The sequence below is a fragment of the Hyperolius riggenbachi genome, chromosome 2 (genome assembly GCF_040937935.1).
Source record: "Hyperolius riggenbachi isolate aHypRig1 chromosome 2, aHypRig1.pri, whole genome shotgun sequence".
Lineage (NCBI taxonomy): Eukaryota > Metazoa > Chordata > Amphibia > Anura > Hyperoliidae > Hyperolius > Hyperolius riggenbachi.
In genome coordinates, this window is record NC_090647.1 from 443,245,802 (window position 1) to 443,266,953 (window position 21,152).

At 42.7% G+C, this 21,152-nt stretch overlaps 1 protein-coding gene across 2 annotated transcripts in view; it reads left to right on the plus strand.

Moving 5' to 3' along the window:
- Positions 1-21,152, plus strand: part of LOC137546941 (spermine synthase-like) — a 206,336-nt gene that overhangs the window by 70,511 nt on the left and 114,673 nt on the right. For both annotated transcript variants that reach the window (XM_068270019.1, XM_068270020.1), the window contains exons 3-4: positions 14,872-14,962; positions 20,749-20,813. In XM_068270019.1, the coding sequence (XP_068126120.1) occupies positions 14,872-14,962; positions 20,749-20,813 (156 nt within the window). The remainder of the gene's footprint in view (positions 1-14,871; positions 14,963-20,748; positions 20,814-21,152) is intronic.

Sequence of the window (21,152 nt, forward strand, 5' to 3'; positions counted from 1 at the left end):
TTCATAAAGGCAGATGCATTGTGGGACTTGTAGTTCCTTAACAGCTGTAGAGCCAAGTTTGCAGATCACTGCACTAGATGAGCCCACTCCCTCGGTCTCTCACATCACACTAAAACCCCCACTCACAGCGCAGGTAATACCCTGGACCTAATTTTCTCAGGAAGGAGTTACAATAGGAGGAGGCTAGAGATAGTTATCAGGAAGGGGTTACATCAGGAGGCGGCTAGAGTTAGTTATCAGGAAGGGGTTACATCAGGAGGCAGCTAGAGTTTGTTATCAGGAAGGGGTTACATTAGGAGGAGGCTAGAGTTAGTTATCAGGAAGGGGTTACATCAGGAGGCGGCTAGAGTTAGTTATCAGGAAGGGGTTACATTAGGAGGAGGCTAGAGTTAGTTATCAGGAAGGGGTTACATTAGGAGGAGGCTAGAGTTAGTTATCAGGAAGGGGTTTGCATTGGGTCGACGTAAGGACTCGTTAATAAAAATGGGATTTGTATTACAAGGAAGGCTAGGATTTGTCATTAGGAAGGGGATTACACTATTTGACAGTCACACAAACAGGTCTTAACAGTTGCTGAGACAGTGGAGCGTTTATGTGAACACACCATGCAACGTGTGATCATTTGATCGAGGCAATGATGGGAATCACAAGCTCATAAGGCTTCCTTGTTTGTATAGTATTTTAGCACGAAAATGATCAAATACGATATTCTTTTTTAAAAAGAAAGGGTTTACACTTCTGTTGAAACCACATGATGCTGGACTCCAGGCTATCCAAGGAAAGACAATGAATGGAGTTTTTTCATTGGTAACTCAAAGGAACGGAAGAACTAAATACGGTACACATGAAATGTGAATTGCCCCCCCACGTTGTATAGCTTGGGTAGTGATCATTGTATAAGTTGCTCTATATCATTTGCAAATTATGAAAAAACAGATGTTGATAAATCCTCCCCCAAAAAATAGACAAAGTTAGACACACAGGTAGTCCACGGTTAACAAACAAGATAGGGACTGAAGGTTTGTTCTTAACCTGAATTTGTTCTTAAGTCAGAAAATAGTGCCATCTCTGCCCCTGCGCCTCCTCCCTACCTGTTGATCATTCTGTTTGTCATTTTATTGTTCTTTTCCAACATTTTGTCAGTTTGCTTCCATATTTCATATTTAGGCGTGTAAGCTAAGTTACATAGCTTAGTTGAAAAAAAGATGTGCGGCCATCAAGTTCAACTAGTACATAAGTAGTTTTACTCATACTTTGGTGAAAGGCCCCTTTTAATGGTGTCAGCTTCATTGTTTGATATTACAATCCTGACACCAAGTGTATACTGGCTGCCTTCCTCTTTCAGGCCAGTGGGACACCCATTAGTGAAGCCAGAAGCAGGACTGGAGTCCTGCAGCTTTCACAGTTAATCATTTGCCTGGCAGCCCTGCTGGTCTATTTGGCTGCAGTTGTGTGTGAACAAAAACAGAAACAAGCATGCTGCTAATCTTGTCAGATTTTACAATAATGTCAGAAACGCATGATTTGCTGCATGCTTGTTCAGAGGCTATGGCTAAATGCATTAGAGACAGAAGATCAATTGGATAGCCAAGCAACTAGTATTGCTTTTGATCAACCACACTTCAGTTGTTCGCCCATTAAAGTTGATCACTTGTTGAAGCAAAATCGCTAGATTTATTGCTACCTTATAGGGCCTGTTTCCACTACACGCAGTTTGGATGCAGAAAAACTGACTCCAATGAATGCCTATGGGCCTGTTTCCACTAAACATGATTTTTCTGATGCAGATTTTCCCATAGACATTCATTGGAGTCAGTTTTTCTGCATCCAATCTGCGTGTAGTGGAAACAGGCCTTTAGGCAGTAAAAATCTAATGCCTGTACGTAGTATTACTGTATTCTTACTCATTACCCAGTGTGATAAAATGTCGAGGAGTGGAATTTAAAATTCAGAAAAGTAAAATTTAAAAGGATACAATGTGTTTAGGAGGGATAGAACAGGGAAAAAAGGTGGAGGGGTTTGTCTCTTTGTTAAGAATTCTTTTACAGCTGTCCTCAACGATGAGATGGAGGAAGATTGCGAAGATGTGGAGTCCGTTTGGGTAAATATTCATGGTGGAAATAAAAGTTGCCAATTGCTTATTGAGGTATGCTACAGACCACATCTTATTAATGAAGCTGCAGAACTGCGATTACTACAGCAGATTGAAAAAGCTGCAAGTAAAAATGAGGTCATAATTATGGGCGACTTCAACTTTCCAGACATTGACTGGGGTATTGAGGCTACCCATTCTGGTAAAAGCAGCAGATTTCTGGCAGCACTACAGGACAATTACTTGACTCAAATGGTAACGGAACCAACTAGGGGGAATGCGTTACTGGATCTGATCATTTCTAATAGACCAGATAAAGTATCAAATGTGCAGGTTCAAGAACATTTGGGAAATCGTGATCACAACATGATAACGTTTGATCTGGTGACTGATAGGCCACGGGGCAGCGGGACCACTAAAACTATGAATTTTAGAAAAGCAAAGTTCAATCAAATTAGGCAGGCACTAAGTTTGGTGAACTGGGATAATGTACTACAAGGGGAGGACACTGAAGGGAAATGGCAAGCTTTTAAACTTATTCTCAATCAATATTGTAGTATGTATATCCCATATGGAAACAAAATGTCTAGGAATAAAAAAAAGGCCTCTATGGATGAATAGAAAGGTTAGGGATAAAATGAATAGGAAAAGGAATGCCTATAAGGTCCTAAAACAGGAGGGGACCGAGGCTGCACTAAGCAATTATAAGGAGTGCAATAAAAATTGTAAAAAATAAATTAGGCTGGCAAAGATCGAAGCTGAAAATCAAATCGCTAGGGATATCTAATCTAACCCAAAAAAGTTTTACAAGTACATCAACTCTAAAAAAAGAAAGGTTGACTGTATAGGACTCCTAAAGGATGAGGGTGGGAACTCAATGGTGGATGACCAAGGTAAGGCAGAGTTATTAAATGCTTTCTTTGCTTCTGTCTTCACAAAGAAAACAGCACTGTTGCAAATTACAGAGGCAGAAGAGTCTCAATCTTCTAACTGTAATATTAAATACTTAAAGGGAACCTAAACTGAGAGGGATATGGATATTTCCTTTTTAACAATACCAGTTGCCTGCTTGTCCTGCTGATATCATTGGATGCAGTAGTGGCTGAATCACACACCTGAAACAAGCATGCAGCTAATCCAGTCTGACCTCAGTCAGAGCACCTGATCTGCATGCTTGTTGAGGGGCTGTGGCTAAAAGTATTAGAGACTCAGGATCAGCAGGAGAGTCATGCAACTGGTATTATTTTAAAAGGAAAAATTAATATCTTCCCCAGTTTAGGTTCCCTTTAACGCAGGAAGAAGTAAAGGCAAGACTAAATAAATTAAAAATAGACAAGGCACCTGGCCCGGATGGCATGCATCCTCGGGTCCTAAGGGAATTAAGTTCAGTTATAGCTAAACCCCTTTATCTTTTCTTTTGTGACTCTCTTGCAACTGGCAGAGTCCCAGTGGATTGGCGTACAGCCCACGTTTTCCCATTATTTAAGAAGGGCAAAAAATCAGATCCAGGAAATTATAGACCTGTAAGCTTAACATCAGTTGTATGCAAACTATTTGAGGGGTTACTAAGAGATACTATACATGACTTCATAGTAGAAAATAATCTTATTTCTCAGCATCAACATGGGTTTACTAAAGACAGGTCCTGTTTGACTAACATGCTCAGCTTTTATGAGGTAGTGAATGCTAATATGGATATTGGGAATGCTGTAGATGTGATATACTTGGACTTTGCAAAGTCTGGTGCAAAAGTTGAGGATGCAAGGACTGGGGAAGAGTCTGTGTTCATGGATATGGAACTGGCTAAGGGACAGAAAACAAAGAGTTGTGGTCAATGGCTCGTACTCAAAATGGGAGACTGTTAGCAGTGGGGTCCCACAGGGGTCTGTACTGGGTCCAGTGCTCTTAAATGTATTTATTAATGACCTAGTAGATGCAGTAGTGAGCAATGTTGCTATTTTTGCAGATAATACAAAATTGTGCAGAATCATCAACTCTCAGGAAGATAGTGTGATATTGCAACAGGATCTGGATAGGATGGCTATATGGGCACATACATGGCAGATGAAGTTCAATGTTGACAAATGTAAAGTCATGCATTTTGGTCGTACCAATGGTCTAGCACCATACAAAATAAATGGGATACAGTTGGGGACATCAAACTTGGAGAAGGACTTTTAGGAGTACTCATCGACAACAAGTTAAATAATCGTACTCAATGCCAAGCCGCTGCAGCTGAAGCGAACAAAATTTTGGGATGCACTAAAAGGGAAATAAAAACTCGAGATGCTAGCATAATAATGCCCCTGTTTAACTCTCTAGTAAGGCCACATCTGGAATATGGAATTCAGTTCTGGGCACCACATTACAAAAAAGATATTGCAGTTTTAAAGCAGGTGCAGAGACGAGCTACAAAATTGATACGTGGGATTGAAGGTCTCACTTACCAAGAAAGGTTAGATAAACTGGGTTTATTTAGTCTAGAGAAGACGCCTTAGAGGGGATCTAATTAACATGTATAAATACATCAGAGGGCAATATAATAGCTTGGCGGATGAGCTTTTTGTCCCTAGGCCTTCTCAAAGGACTAGAGGACATGACCTGCGCATGGAGGAAAAACGTTTTAGCCATTTATTTAGGAAAGGGTTCTTTACAGTAAGAGTGATTAAGATGTGGAATGCATTGCCACAAGAAGTCGTTATGGCAAACGCTATACCTGTATTTAAAGGGGGCTTAGATGCTTTCCTTGTGTTGAAAGACATCCATGGCTACAATTACTAGGTTATGCCTAATGATGTTGATCTAGGGATTTTATCTGATTGCCATCTGGAGTCAGGAAGGAATTTTTCCCTTTTGGGGCTAATTGGACCATGCCTTGTGGGGGTTTTTTCGCCTTCCTCTGGATCAACAGGGGTATGTGGGGGACGGGCTGGAGTTGTACTTTGTACTGGTTGAACTCGATGGACGTATGTCTTTTTTCAACCAAAATAACTATAACTATGTAAAGCGTAGTTGTAATGTAGTATTTTGGAGGAATAAATGCAGTGGCCATCCAAGCCCATATGTTAGTCATCTATTTTAGTGTTTTGTTTCTGTAGGAATCATTTTAAAACGTTAACAGACATGTTAGTATGATTGTCCATAGGAACAGAATCCGTCAGTCTGCATTACCTCAATGGATAAATGTAAATGGGTGCATTTGGATGTTTGGGTTTCAGATGGCATGCAGCAGCCAATAAATGGGATGTTTCCACTTTCACAGAGAGTAATATTTTACCTGTCAAGGAAATGGCAGACATTATACAGATCTAATGGGAGAAGTAGAGGAAACCTAATGGCTCTGACACACAGAAAACGTGACAGATGTTTATGTCTGTTCAGTGTGCATCTGCTTCTACATGACGGGCACCCTGGATGCCTTCTCTGGGTGGATCATGTCTTTCTGCAATGGCAAAAGATTCAGAACGATTTCTCTCCATATATACTGTATATTACACATTACGCCTAAAAGAGGAACTGTAGTAAAAATAACATAATATAGTTACTTTTTTTCACTATTAATTTATAAATTATTTAGTCAAGTGCTTGCCCATTGTAAAATCTTTCTTCTCTCTGATTTACATTCAGAAATTTATCACAGGCGGTGACATCTTTATGCTACGTACACACATGCGACAACGATCGTTCGTTGAGAACGACAAACGAACTTTTAATTGATGAAAGAACGACCTAAGTAAAGTTAGTTTTTAAATGTGTGTAACGATATGATCGTTAGAACGAACGTTACATTACGTAAAGCAACTATTGCGCTTCCGCATAAAAATGAGAAGTTTCATGGAGAAATAGCGAAATGCGCATGTCAAGCCTAGTACGAACGACCGTTTCCAACGATGTACTACTTTTGCAAACGATCGTCGTTGGAAAAAATCCGCCAAGCTAGATCGTTCGTTTTTAACGATCTAGCTCGTCCGTCGTTAGACTTAACCAGCCTGGCGGTATGGACGAGCTCAGCTCGTCCATCACCGCCGGAGGCTGCCGCTCAGGCCCTGCTGGGCCGATTTTCATCAAATAAAGTGCAGCACACGCAGCCGGCACTTTGCCAGCCGCGTGTGCTGCCTGATCGCCGCCGCTCTGCGGCGATCCGCCGCGAGCAGCGGCGAAAGAGGGTCCCCCCAGCCGCCTGAGCCCAGCGTAGCCGGAACAAAAAGTTCCGGCCAGCGCTAAGGGCTGGATCGGAGGCGGCTGACGTCAGGACGTCGGCTGACGTCCATGACGTCACTCCGCTCGTCGCTATGGCGACGATCTAAGCAAAACAAGGAAGGCCGCTCATTGCGGCCTTCCTTGTTTATTCTGGGCGCCGGAGGCGATCGGAAGAACGCCTCCGGAGCGCCCTCTAGTGGGCTTTCATGCAGCCAACTTTCAGTTGGCTGCATGAAATAGTTTTTTTTTAATTTAAAAAAAACCCTCCCGCAGCTGCCCTGGCGATCTTAATAGAACGCCAGGGTGGTTAATGATCGTTGGTTGCTTTTTTTAAACGATCGTCGCTTAAAACGATCGGGGAACGATCGTTTCAAACGACTATAGTCGCATGTGTGTACGCACCTTTAGTCTTGCCAGGTGCAGCTTTGAAGAATGTTTGTTTCTGATAATTCTGAAACCAGTGAAAGTAATGGATGGTCTCCCAGAATGCTCTGGGAGGATAATTCGACATAGCTAAACAGCCTATACTAAGCATCCCTGGGAGGGTGGGGCCAGTTACTAATATGCAATAATATATACAGTGGAGGAAATATTTATTTGACCCCTTACTGATTTTGTAAGTTTGTCCAATGACAAAGAAATGAAAAGTCTCAGAACAGTATCATTTCAATGGTAGGTTTATTTTAAGTGGCAGATAGCACATCAAAAGGAAAATCGAAAAAATAACCTTAAATAAAAGATAGCAACTGATTTGCATTTCATTGAGTGAAATAAGTTTTTGATCCCCTACCAACCATTAAGAGTTCTGGCTCCCACAGAGTGGTTAGACACTTCTACTCAATTAGTCATCCTCATTAAGGACACCTGTCTTAACTAGTCACCTGTATAAAAGACACCTGTCCACAGAATCAATCAATCAAGCAGACTCCAAACTCTCCAACATGGGAAAGACCAAAGAGCTGTCCAAGGATGTCAGAGACAAAATTGTAGACCTGCACAAGGCTGGAATGGCTACAAAACCATTAGCAAGAAGCTGGGAGAGAAGGTGACAACTGTTGGTGCGATTGTTCGAAAATGGAAGGAGCACAAAATGACCATCAATCGACCTTGCTCTGGGGCTCCACGCAAGATCTCACCTCGTGGGGTGTCAATGGTTCTGAGAAAGGTGAAAAAGCATCCTAGAACTACACGGGAGGAGTTAGTGAATGACCTCAAATTAGCAGGGACCACAGTCACCAAGAAAACCATTGGAAACGCATTACACCGCAATGGATTAAAATCCTGCAGGGCTCGCAAGGTCCCCCTGCTCAAGAAGGCACATGTGCAGGCCTGTCTGAAGATTGCCAATGAACACCTGAATGATTCTGTGAGTGACTAGGAGAAGGTGCTGTGGTCTGATGAGACCAAAATAGAGCTCTTTGGCTTTAATTCAACTCGCTGTGTTTGGAGGAAGAAAAATGCTGCCTATGACCCCCAAAACACCGTCCCCACCGTCAAGCATGGGGGTGGAAACATTTTGCTTTGGGGGTGTTTTTCTGCTAAGGGCACAGGACAACTTAATCGCATTAACGGGAAAATGGACGGAGCCATGTATCGTGAAATCCTGAATGACAACCTCCTTCCCTCTGCCAGGAAACTGAAAATGGGTCGTGGATGGGTGTTCCAGCACGACAATGACCCAAAACATACCGCAAAGGCAACAAAGGAGTGGCTCAAGAAGAAGCACATTAAGGTCATGGAGTGGCCTAGTCAGTCTCCGGACCTTAATCCAATAGAAAACCTATGGAGGGAGCTCAAGCTCAGAGTTGCACAGAGGCAGCCTCGAAACCTTAGGGATTTAGAGATGATGTGCAAAGAGGAGGGGACCAACATTCCTCCTAAAATGTGTGCAAACTTGGTCATCAATTACAAGAAACGTTTGACCTCTGTGCTTGCAAACAAGGGTTTTTCCACTAAGTATTAAGTCTTCTATTGTTAGAGGGTTCAAAAACTTATTTCACTCAATGAAATGCAAATCAGTTGCTATCTTCTATTTAAAGGGACTCCGAGCAGTGCAGAAACTATGGAAAGATGCATATCATTTTAAAGCTCTCTTTCTCCTCTTTCCAATGATATATAAACCACCACCCTACGTCTTTTAGTTTTCGCTATTTTCGCGATTGAAATTGCCGCGACCGCGATTTCGATCGCGAAAATAGAGAAAACTAAAAGGCGTAGGGCAACGATTTAGGTGTCGTCAGAAAGAGGAGAAAGAGAGCTTTAAAATGATATCCATCAAGCCATAGTTATATTGTATTACACAGGACGACACTTTCCCCAGTGTCAGCAGCTCCATTCTGCTGAATGCAGCTGCTGACTTTGACAAAAAGTCGCCCTGTGTAATACAATATAACTATGGCTTGATGGATATCATTTTAAAGCTCTCTTTCTCCTCTTTCCGATGACACCTACATCGTTGCCCTACGCCTTTTAGTTTTCTCTATTTTCGCGATCGAAATCGCGGCCGCGGCAATTTCAATCGCGAAAATAGCGAAAACTAAAAGGCGTAGGGTGGCGGTTTATATATCATTGGAAAGAGGAGAAAGAGAGCTTTAAAATGATGTGCATCTTTCCATAGTTTCTACACTGCTCGGAGTCCCTTTAAAGGGAAGGTTCAAGCAAAATAAAAAAATGAGTTTCACTTACCTGGGGCTTCTACCAGCCCCATGCAGCCATGCTGTGCCCTCGTAGTCACTTACTGCTGCTCCAGTCCCCCACTGGCAGCTTGCCGACCTCGGAGGTCGGCGGGACGCATTGCGCACATTTTTACGCACTCCCGCTAGTGCAGGAACATTAACACATACATTTTTACGCATTACTGGTTCAATGAGTACATTTTTACGTATTGAACCAATAATGCGTAAAAATGTATGTGTTCCTGCACTAGCGGGAATGCGTAAAAATGTACGCAATGCGTCCCGCCGACCTCCGAGGTCGGCAAGCTGCCAGCGGGGGACTGGAACAGCAGTGAGTGACTACGAGGGCACAGGATGGCTGCATGGGGCTGGTAGAAGCCCCAGGTAAGTGAAACTCATTTTTTTATTTTGCTTGGACATTCCCTTTAAGGTTATTTTTTCGATTTTCCTTTTGATGTGCTATCTGCCACTGTTAAAATAAACCTATCATTGAAATGATACTGTTACCAAGTAAAATTGAAAATTGCGCAAAAGGTGGATCAGCGCAACACCAGGCCGCCTCCGAATGGCCTCCAATCAGAGTTGCGCTGAGCCCCCCCAGGAACTACAAACGCACCTTGAACCCAAACAGAAGCTCTGCATATACACCAAAAGCATGGCTGTTAATTCGTTTTTGGTCAGCTGCTCCCACTTAACAGACATGCTTTTGGTGTATATGCAGAGCTTCTGTTTGGGTTCAAGGTGCGTTTGTAGTTCCTGGGGGGGCTCAGCGCATCTCTGATTGGAGGCCATTCGGAGGCGGCCTGGTGTTGCGCTAATCGACCTTTTGCGCAATTTTCGATTTTTCAATCTTACTTGCACCCAGGCTATGCATATACATAGGTTAGGATTTAGTTATTGTTAGGCCCCTCCCATGGAGGATTGACTTCTTTGCAGTGGGAGGGACGAGTACTTAATAGGTTGCATGCAAGCTGTTACAGGAAACCAACATCCTCCAGTGGTAGACAGGTCATGTGTGTATTCGGTGTGTATTCGACTCCACAAGTGGGGCTTGCACTCTTTTGCAGGTAGGCACTAGTCTGTTTTTAAGTAGCGCTGCTCATTTCCTTGTTATGTACTAATATATAGATATAAGTAGTGTTTCTGATGCTGAAAATGTAATATGAACATTGATATCCTGATTAATTTACTGCGTTCTACTATATGTCATGACAGTGCCTCTTTAAAGCATGTTATGCATTTCTGCATACATTTCATTCACTGATACTTGCAGATTGATACTTGAAGATATTCGCAAGTCTGATGAGTAGGGAGGATCAATGAGATGCAAATTTTTCTGAGTTATTATTATTTTTATGCAAATACGCAGCTTGAAAATGGACCAATCAATTTACATCTGGGCGAGACTTGATTGGTCAATTTTCAAGCTGCATATATTTGCATATACATTTGCATAAACTCTGAAACATGTACATCTCATTGATAATTCTCTACTGATGAGTCTGGGTTTTTTCAGAAACACTAGAGGTTCATACACACATCAGACTATAGTCTTTGGAAAATGAAAGATCACAGACCAATTTTACCCCCTTCCATGTAGTATGAGAGCCAAACCTACACAGTCTATTCTATGGAGCTAAACTCCCCATCAGACAGAAATCTTTGCAAGATGCTGCACACACAGATGCTGTACAGACACAAAAGATCAGTATCTGCAAAAGATCTGTTCCTGCCAAAGATCCATTCCTGCAAATTGCATTCATAGTCTATGAGATCTGCAGATCATCATACACACAGGATTTAACTGACATTCATCTGCAGATCAGATCCACCAGGATGGATTTTCAGATCTGTGGATGATTGTCTGATCTGCAGATGAATGTCAGTTAAATCATGTGTGTATGATGATCTGCAGATCTCATAGACTATCATTGCAATTTGCAGGAATGGATTTTTGGCAGGAACAGATCTTTTGCAGATACTGATCTTTTGTGTCTGTACAGCATCTGTGTGTGCAGCATCTTGCAAAGATTTCTGTCTGATGGGGAGTTCAGCTCCATAGAAAAGACTGTGTAGAGCATGGCTCTCATCAAACATGAAGGGTGGTAAGATTGGTCTGTGATCTTTCATTTTCCAAAGACCATAGTCTGATGTGTGTATGCACCCTAGGGATGGTCAATGAGATGCTAATAATGATCAACTGATGTAAATTCAATGCTTCTTTATTCAGCTTGGAATTACACCTCAGCATCTTATTGACCATCGTCACCTTGCAGCACTATGCTAGAGGCAGAAGCATTGACCATTGTCACCTTGCAGCACTACGCTAGAGGCAGAAACAGAAAGTTGGACACTGCCTCAGAGTAGGTGGTGCCCAGTAGTGGTGATCGTAATCTCCTAATTGCGATAATGCTACATTTTGCATAACATTTCACAGTTACGGCCACACGTAATTATGATTTTAATATTTAGTTGATTTTACAAAGCTCTTTCTAATTACGCATCATTTTATTCCGACTATAACGGTTAAAGCTCCCATGTATGCTATCATCACCCCAAACATTTCAAAAAGACCTTATAGTTTTTGAGAAAATTGATTTTAAAAATTCAATGGAAAAACTCAGTAAGGGCTGGTGCACACCGAGCGGCTTTTTCAGCGTTTCTGCAGCCGCTTGCGGCTGCGGATACGCTTGGTCAACGTATCTCAATGGGGTGGTTCACACCAGAGCGGGAGGCGTTTTGCTGAAACGTATACTCCCGGGTGAGGCATTTTTTGGATTGTGGATGCGTTTCTGCCTCAATGTTAAGTATAGAATAAAAGCAAACCGCTCTGAAAAACGGCAGTTCAGAGTGGTTTTGCAGGCGTTTTTGTTACAGAAGCTGTTCAGTAACAGCTTTACTGTAACAATATCTGAAATCTACTACACCAAAAACGCTTCCCAAAACCGCAAAATGCTAGCTGAAACGCTACAGAAAAATAACAAAAAGCATTTCAAAATCTGCTAGCATTTTGCGGATCTGCTAGCGGGTTTTGGTGTGCACCAGGCCTAAAATGACATTTTGTTGTGATACACTTTAAAGGGTACCTAAAGTGACGGTTTAATTTACCTGGGTCTTCTTGTAGCCCCCAGTAGTCATCCTGGTCCCTCGCTGTCGTTCTGCTATTTTCCCTTCAAAATTACCATACAAAATTATGATTATACAAAATGTGTGCTCAGTACCCAGGTAGGCGATCAGTTTCAGTGAGCTATTGATCCTTTACCTGATCTAACCCTCCTGGCGGTATGAAATATTCCGCCAGGAGGCAGCGCGGTAGTTTTTTTTTTTTTTTTTTTTTAAATCATGTAGTGAGCCCAGGGCTTGCTACATGATAGCCGCTGCTCAGCAGCATCCCCCCGCCCTCTTCGATCGCCTTCGGCGATCTCTGATCAGGAAATCTCCTGGAGGGCTTCCCCCGTCGCCATGACGTCAGCGACGTCGTGACGTCATTGGGAGTCCCGATCCCCCCCCTCGGCGCTGCCTGGCACTGATTGGCCAGGCAGCGTACGGGGTCTGGGGGGGGGCCGCGCGCCGCAACGTATAGCGGCGATCGGGCGCGGGGCGGCGGCGATCAGTGTGCTGCCGCAGCTAGCAAAGTGCTAGCTGCGTCCAGCAAAAAAAAATTAAGAAAATCGGCCCAGCAGGGCCGGAGAAAACCTCCTGCGCGGCTTACCCCACCGCCAGGAAGGCTAAAGCCCCTACTGCAATGCCCATCAATAAGGCAGAATATGATTGTGTTAGTAGCACTAAATGTAGGCGGCAGCTACTGAGCTCTCTTAGGAGGGAGGCAGCCTGTGATTCTGAATGAAGATCTTTCCTCTTTCATTTGTGCATGAGTGACATTTAGCAACCCATTCTCTATTTTTACTCTGGTAGAGTAAATCTAAAAAGTGTATCTATTACTTGCTATGCTGCACCAGCCTGACATAGATTTCAGTGCAGACGGATCCCTCTGCGTTTTCTAAATATAAATTTGCCTTCTTAAAACGGAAGGTATTTACAATCATTCAGCATCATGTTGGCGAGAAAGACTGCCCATGATGCATCACTGCTGAATATGCAAATCATCTCTTTATGCCCCTAGAAGCCAGATAAACTTCCAGAGCTGCGGGTGTGTAGTGTGCCTATAGCCTGTACATTTTATTTTATATTGCATATGAATTTAAAATAGCTCTAGTCTAGGAGGTCGGGCTTGGACTGAGCTGTACAAAACCACTAGGAGGCGCACAGAGACTGAACATCCCTAACAAACAAACAAACAAAAACCCCAAACCAATGCTTAATATAAATTTGCCTTCTTAGAGTGGAGCTGAACTCTTGCACATTACAGAAGGAAAGCAGATAGAAATGCACCCTGTATGTATTTAGAGTTTAGCTTGTCTTATGCCCCCTCATCTCTGACTAAGAAAAAGTTGTAATTTGATCCCTTAGCTGTATCAGTTGACTGCCATGGCATAAAGGTTGTTAATATGTCTGCTTCCATGAAAGCAGGAAGTAGAAACACTGCAGATGTATTGCAGGATTTGTATCATCTGTTACAAATAAATGTTTTTCTTTAAAGGTTATTATGCTGTTGCATATCTTTTAGAGCAGAGAGGAAGTTCTGAGTTCAGGTCCGCTTTAAAACAGAAGGTACTGGTATTTGCAAACATCCAGCTTTATGGTGAGCAACAAAGATCTCCCATGAAGGATCACTGCTCAATTTGCAAATCATCTCTTTATGATCCTAAAAGCCTGAGACACATTGCACACATAAAGCGTAATGGTTGTACATACTATTTATTTTACGAAGGCAAATTTATGTTTATGTGGGCCCGAGGTGAATTGGGGCGAAAGAGCATAGATATTTACCAAGGAAGGCTGACAAGGTTTCCTGTGTTCTGCTGCCCCCCACCGTTGCCGTGAGCAGATCCCTGGGACATAACCAACCAAGAGCTTGTCAGATATGTTATTGTGGCCGTGTGCTCCCTGTGTGTATGAGCGCAAACTGTCCTGCTCCTGTGCATTGGCCCAGAGCCACATCTCCAGCAGAGGGTTTGTGCTGCTGCACAGGGGCGGCCATACTCACAAGGGCAGGACACCCATGCTTGTGCATGAAGAGGAGCATGGCCATCACCTTGAGGGTCCCAGAAAGCAGCTTTGGGGGCCAGGGCTATGGAGTTGGTACAAAAAATCATCTGACTCCTCAGTTTATGAAACCTCTGACTCCAGGTACCCCAAATTGCTCCGACTCCTCGACTCTGACTTCTTAGTCTAATTTTTACAAAGGTGATGGATTTGGTTAAAAAAAAATCATCCTCCGTTTATTGAAACCTCAGACTCTGTCTCCAGGTACCCAAAATTGTTCCAACTCCACAGCCCTGATAGGGGCAGAAGAACACGGGAAACATCTAGAGGATCCAGAAACTGGCCACAACCTAGGTAAGTATATCTCTTTTTCGTTCCAGGCCACCTCGATTTCTCTGTAAAATGAACCCGAGGGGAGAGACAAACGGAGGCTGCCATATTTATTTCCTTTCAAACATTACCAGTTGCCTGGCAGTCTTGCTGATCTTTCTTTTCAGTAAGGTGTAAATCACACAAATGAAACAAGCATGCAGCTAATCTTGTCAGATTTGTCATAGACATCTGATCTGCGTGCTTATTCAGGAAAGGATTAGAGGCAGGGGATCAGCAGGACAGCCAGGCAATTTGCTTTATTTAAAAAGAAATAAACATGTCAGCCTCCATATCACCTCGGGTTCACTTTAAGCATAGCTTTTTAAGAGGGCTTTTTTCTCTGTAATGTGTTCTTTGTTTTTCTTTTAAATTCAAAAAATGTAATCTGTATGCAATGTATTATATATATTTTTTTTTACCTTTCAGCTTTGCTACTGTAAGAATCTACCCTCATGGCTTAGTACTGTTTGATCTCCAGAATCGAGATGAGCCAAGTGAGAATGAATCTGTTCAACAGGTATGAATGCATTACTTCTCTCCCATGCACTTCTTATGCCAGGGTCAGGGAGGCTGCTTAGGTTTTCTGATCCTGTTATGTGGTTATATCGCTTGTCTTACAAATTTGTGTGTTCCTGGGTATGTCTTATGTATTACGGCTGGATGTTCAGCTGCTAATTTTGCCTCCTTTTTAATCAATCGCTTTAGCTGCTTTCACTAGCATTACCAGCACCACTGCTAGTACACTCTGAGCCATTGCTAGCATAATATTCAGCAATTATAAAGCAATTGGTGCGCACCACTTAGAGCTTGTTCACACTAGGGTTTTTTTCGGCCTTTTTTCAAACGCAGGCGAATTTTAAAATCGCCCACAAAATGCGTGTGAAATGAATCTCTATTAGAAGGTTCATATCAGTGCAGTTCGTGCGTTGTGCGTGCAGCAAAGCGGTGCCTGGACCATTTTGGGGGGCGATTTTGCCTCAATGGAAGGTATAGGAAAAGCGCAAACTCTTACAAAATCGCTTTGTGCAGTGATTGCGTTCGCAGTTTTAAGAATAAATACATTTTATTTATTCTTTTCAGGGTCAAAGACTTGCGTCAGGGAGTGAATGAAAAATTTTTTGAGAAAAGCGCTTAGAAAACCACTTTTCACAAAAACGGAACGCCCACCCAAGCCCCGGGAATCGAAAAAAAAAAACTGCAACAAAAAAAGCCCAACGCGAACGATAACATGAGCGGAACGCAATGTAATCGAGCCCTTAACCACTTCACAACTGAGGGGTTTTACCCCCTGACCACCAGAGCAATTTTCACCTTTCAGCGCTACGTCCATTCATTCGTCTATAACTTTATTATTACTTATCGCAATGAAATGAACTATATCTTGTTTTTTCCGCCACCAATTAGGCTTTCTTTAGGTGGGACATTATGCCAAGAATTATTTTATTCTAAATGTGTTTTAATGGGGAAAATAGGAAAAAATGTGGCAAAAAATTATTATTTTCAGTTTTCGGCCATTATAGTTTTTAAATAATGCATGCTACTGTAATTAAAACCCATGAAATTTATTTGCCCATTATTCCCGATTATAAAACTGTTTAAATTATGTCCCTATCACAATGTTTGGCCCCAATATTTTATTTGGAAATAAAGGTGCATTTTTTTCAGTTTTGCGTCCATCCCTAATTACAAGCCCGTAGTTTATAAAGTAACATTGTTATACCCTCTTGACATAAATATTTAAAAAGTTCAGTCCCTAAGGTAACTATTTATGTTTTTTTTTTATTGTATATATATTTTTTTTTTTTTAAATTACAAAAAAAAAAAAATTGGGGAGTGTGGGAGGTAATGAGTTAATTTATTATGTAAAACAATTTATTTGTATGTGTAAAATGCATTAGGGTGTAGTTTACTATTTGGACACAAGATGGCCACAGTGAGTATGTTTACATGCGACCTGTAAGCGACCGGAAGGACGCTTACAGGAAGCAGTAGGAGGCTGGGAGACTCACAATGATCGCACTGTTTCTGAAAGAAGCAGCAGATCATTGCGGGGGCTTAGATCAACGAACGGGAATGGATTTTCCCGTTCATTGATCTCCGGGCAAGCGGGCGGCGGCGTGCACGAGCGGCGGGTGCGCGCGCACGAGCGGCGGTAGCGCGGACAGCGGCGGGAGCGCGGAAGGTACGGATTTCTCCGTCCCTGTTTTTTTAGGAGGGAAAAAAGGGGCGGAGAAATTCGTACCGCCGGGGGTAAAGTGGTTAAAGGGACTCCGAGCAGTGAAGAAACTATGGAAAGATGCATATCATTTTAAAGCTCTCTTTCTCCTCTTTCCAATGATATATAAACCGCCGCCCTACGCCTTTTAGTTTTCGCTATTTTCGCGATTGAAATTGCAGCGGCCACATAGAGAAAACTAAAAGGCGTAGGGCGACAATTTAGGTGTCGTCAGAAAGAGGAGAAAGAGAGCTTTAAAATGATATCCATCTTTCCATAGTTACATTATATTACACAGGATGACTTTTTCTCAAAGTCAGCAGCTGCATTCAGCTGAATGGAGCTAAATCGTCGCCCTACGCCTTTTAGTTTTCTCTATTTTCGCGATCGCATCCGCGGCAATTTCAATCGAGAAAATAGCGAAAACATAAAGGCGTAGGGCAGCAATGCATATATCATTGGAAAGAGGAGAAAGAGAGCTTTAAAATGATATGCATCTCTCCATAGTTTCTGCACTGCTCGGAGTCCCTTTAAAGTACATTTATGTGGCTGTGCACAGTGTGCTAGGGAAAAGGAGGAAGCAATTGGAATTATAGATGTATATTCCCTTGAAAAAGCACCACTGTCATATCATAAATCACATGAAAAATTCAGCTGAACAAATACAAATGTATTAAAAAATGCAAAAGTTTATTATCATAGCCAAAAATGGATTGTTCAAACCTTAAAAACAATACAAGGACCTGAGGCCCATACAAAACAGTATAAAGGGTAATATGATAATAAGCAGCATACAAACCTCTCCAACAGGTTTAGGCTAATAAAGCCTATACAGAAGTATGACCCGGGTCATATGGTGATTATATAATACGAGTACAATAATCAAAGTAAATATCAAACTGAGCAAAGAATTCCATTTAGGGGTGTATATCTATTGTATTGACAGTAATCAAATGAATCCATCAAAAAAGTGCCTGTGCATAAGCAATGTAGTGGTGTCCTGTAGTGTTGGGCGAACAGTGTTCGCCACTGTTCGGGTTCTGCAGAACATCACCCTGTTCGGGTGATGTTCGAGTTCGGCCGAACACCTGGTGGTGTTCGGCCAAACTGTTCGGGGTTCGCCCGAACTGCAGAATGCATGGCCGAACATGGCCGAACAGGGCCCCTGTTCGGCCGAACAGGGCCCTGTTCGGCCGAATACTGCCCCCATATGCCCCCTATGGGGTCGCAGGCATAAGGGGGGAGCATGCCCCGATCGCGGGGGGGGTCGGAAATTCCCCCCACCCCCTCCGCTAGCGCTCCCCCCTCTGCCCGCTTCCCCATACAAAAAGTTTGAAACAAGTTCAATAGTACCTGGCTGGTGGCACTGGCTGGCAGTGGAGTGAGGAGGAGTCCGAGTAGCAGAGTGACGTTGAGGCCGGGCAGCGGGCGGTTCAGCGCTAGTACCCTTGTGGTACTTCCGCCCTTTCTCTGACCTCACGTCCTCTGCATACGAGGGTACGCATCACGCGTACCCTCGTATGCGTCATCACGCAGAGGACGTGAGGTCAGAGAAAGGGCGGAAGTACCACAAGGGTACTAGCGCTGAACCGCCCGCTGCCCGGCCTCAACGTCACTCTGCTACTCGGACTCCTCCTCCTCCTCACTCCACTGCCAGCCAGTGCCACCAGCCAGGTACTATTGAACTTGTTTCAAACTTTTTGTATGGAGAAGCGGGCAGAGGGGGGAGCGCTAGCGGAGGGGGTGGGGGGAATTTCCGACCCCCCCGCGACCGGGGCATGCTCCCCCCTTATGCCTGCGACCCCATAGGGCCCCCAAAATGGGCATGTTCGGGGGTCCCATTGACTCCCATTGAGTTCGGCGTTCGGGCCGAACATGCCGAACATCTGGCCCATGTTCGGCCTGTTCGGCCCGAACCCGAACATCCAGGTGTTCGCCCAACACTAGTGTCCTGTAGTGGAATAAAGATAATAAACCCCAATGCATTGGCAGTGCAACCCATGTGGAGTAATATTACCTGCAGTGACACCATACAAACCCGGATAAATAATGAGGCTGGGGAGGACAGTCTGTGCAAGGTTAATGCCCTATTGCTAGCATAATGTTCAGATGCCCAGATGGGCACAAGTGGGAGCACTAAGCCCTAACGCTGGAATCCGAAGGGAGTCCTGCTGCTTCAGGTATTGAGCTTTTTTTAATTGTTAAAAAGGTCCAGGTTTGCTTTCTGCTTATCTTAGCTCATCTTAGCTCAGTGTTCTGCAGCCCTGGGAAGCCCTCATAAATCAAATGTATTTTTCTACAGACTATTAAAGGACACCTGAACCAAGAGGCATATGGAGGCCAACTTATTTTCTTTTAAACAATGCAGATTACCTGGCTGTCCTGCTTAGCCTTTGGGTGAGGGCATGGTATCAGCTGTAGTGAGAAGAGTATGGAGGCTACCACATTTATTTCCTTTTAAACAATACCAGTTGCCTGGCAGCCCTGCTGATCTATTTAGCTGCAGTAATGTCTGAATAACACCAGAAAGAAGCATGCAGCTAATCTTGTTTGATCTGACAATAATGATAGAAACACCTGATCTGCATATGCTTGTTCAGGGTCTATGGCTAAAAGTATTATAGATAGAGGATCAACAGGACAGCCAGGCAACTAGTATTGCTTAAAAGGAAATAAATATGGCAGCCTCCATATACCTCTCACTGCAGTAGTTCTTTACATTTTCTCTTTAACAGGACCCTGAGCTGTAATTAAAAACTGAATGTGGACTAATCTGGGGCTTCCTCCAGATTAGAAGCTGAATAACCAGGCATTTTGCTACTTCTACAAATCCTAAATCATCCAGTACTTTGTAGCTCTTTGCATCACAGATCTACTTCACTTATTTGTAGTTACAAGTTACATTACGAGGGTCATAAAAACAACAACAACAAAAATCCATCCTCGCAAACTCAGTTGATGCAGGGGGAGGTGAAAAGTGAGGGTCAGTATGCCATAGCTCTACTCTGCATTGACCCAGGTATCAACTGAGATTTGAAAGAGCCTTTTTTTAAAAAAATATTTCAGTACATACAGAATAATAGTTTAAAGCATGTGCACTCATTCCCAGTTGCATCTCTTCTTATGATTATTAGGGCGTACATTTAGTGTAGATGTTAGGAGGTTTGGTGCAGGATATTACTATTAATTGGTATATCGGTAATATCTGCACAAACTTCAGTCTCCTATTCTCACACTAACCTTCCTGTTTTCAGCTAACCTCCCCTCTCTTCACTCCTAACACTACCCTCACCTCTCTGCACTCTTACTACTAACCCCTCTCCCTTTCCTGCCACTAACTACCGCTATGCGAGTTCAGCTACATTGTACTTGGACTCCTTATCGTTGCATTTGCTAATTTATCCACTCATTATCAATCATATTTACTTCTCCCTGTGTCATTGCTGAGTGCCTAAGGTATTGACCTAGCACCTGCGCCAAGCTGCAAGTTAGCACTACGGCCGCTGATCTATGGCAGATACCTGTGTGCCTGAACTCCCTGCTTTGTTATTTTAGGGCTTTTAGCACATACTGATATCTTCATAGCAGCTTCCATTCCCCATTTCATCTACCTGCCCTGTCGCTGGCTATATACATGACTGATCACATTTTTTTTCTTAAAGCAGTCAAATTGTCATCAAACACAATAACATACAAATGTGGCCATTTGAACAACATTGATTGAAACTTTGCCTTCTGTTACAATAGTTGTTTGTAAAAATTATCAAACCTTTGGTTGCATAGCGACCATTCTTAAAACGTTCAGCTCTCAGTCAATTCAACAACACAATCAATTGCAGAAATCTATGGTTTTCATTGCCGTCTGTGGCACTGTATCAGTTTTAACTCACCCTTCTCTTCTGACTTTCATGAATCAGGAGTTGAACTATAGTGTAAAATTTAACTTAAAATTAATTGTTCTAAAATTAAACCTTTAAAATCTATGTAAAACAATTAAAATGATCCATATGGTCTGTATGTCTGATTGTTCACGTCTTTCTGTGTTTTTATAATTTTTTTTTAACAACTTGAGATCTGTTTCTTCTCAGATATTAAACAAGGTAGAAGAGAAAATGAACAAAATATTGCACAATAGTATCACCCAAGTGAAACGGTAAGTGTTCTTTGCTAGCTTTTTTTTGCTGCTAAGCTAGGTGCATGTGGATCATAGAACTTTTGTATGTATGATTTTAACCACTTCACCCCAAATGGGTTTTTACCCTAACGGACAAGAGCGTTTTTCACCTTTCAGTGCTCATCCCTTTCATTTGCCAATAGCTTAATCACTACAAATCACAATGAAATGATCTATATCTTGTTTTTTTTTCACCACCAATTGGGCTTTCTGGGGTTGATATTTGTTTTCAGTACTTACTTTTTTTCTATGCATTTTAAAAGGAAAAACAAGGAAAAAATGAAAAAATACACTATTTCTCCAATTTCATCCCCTCTA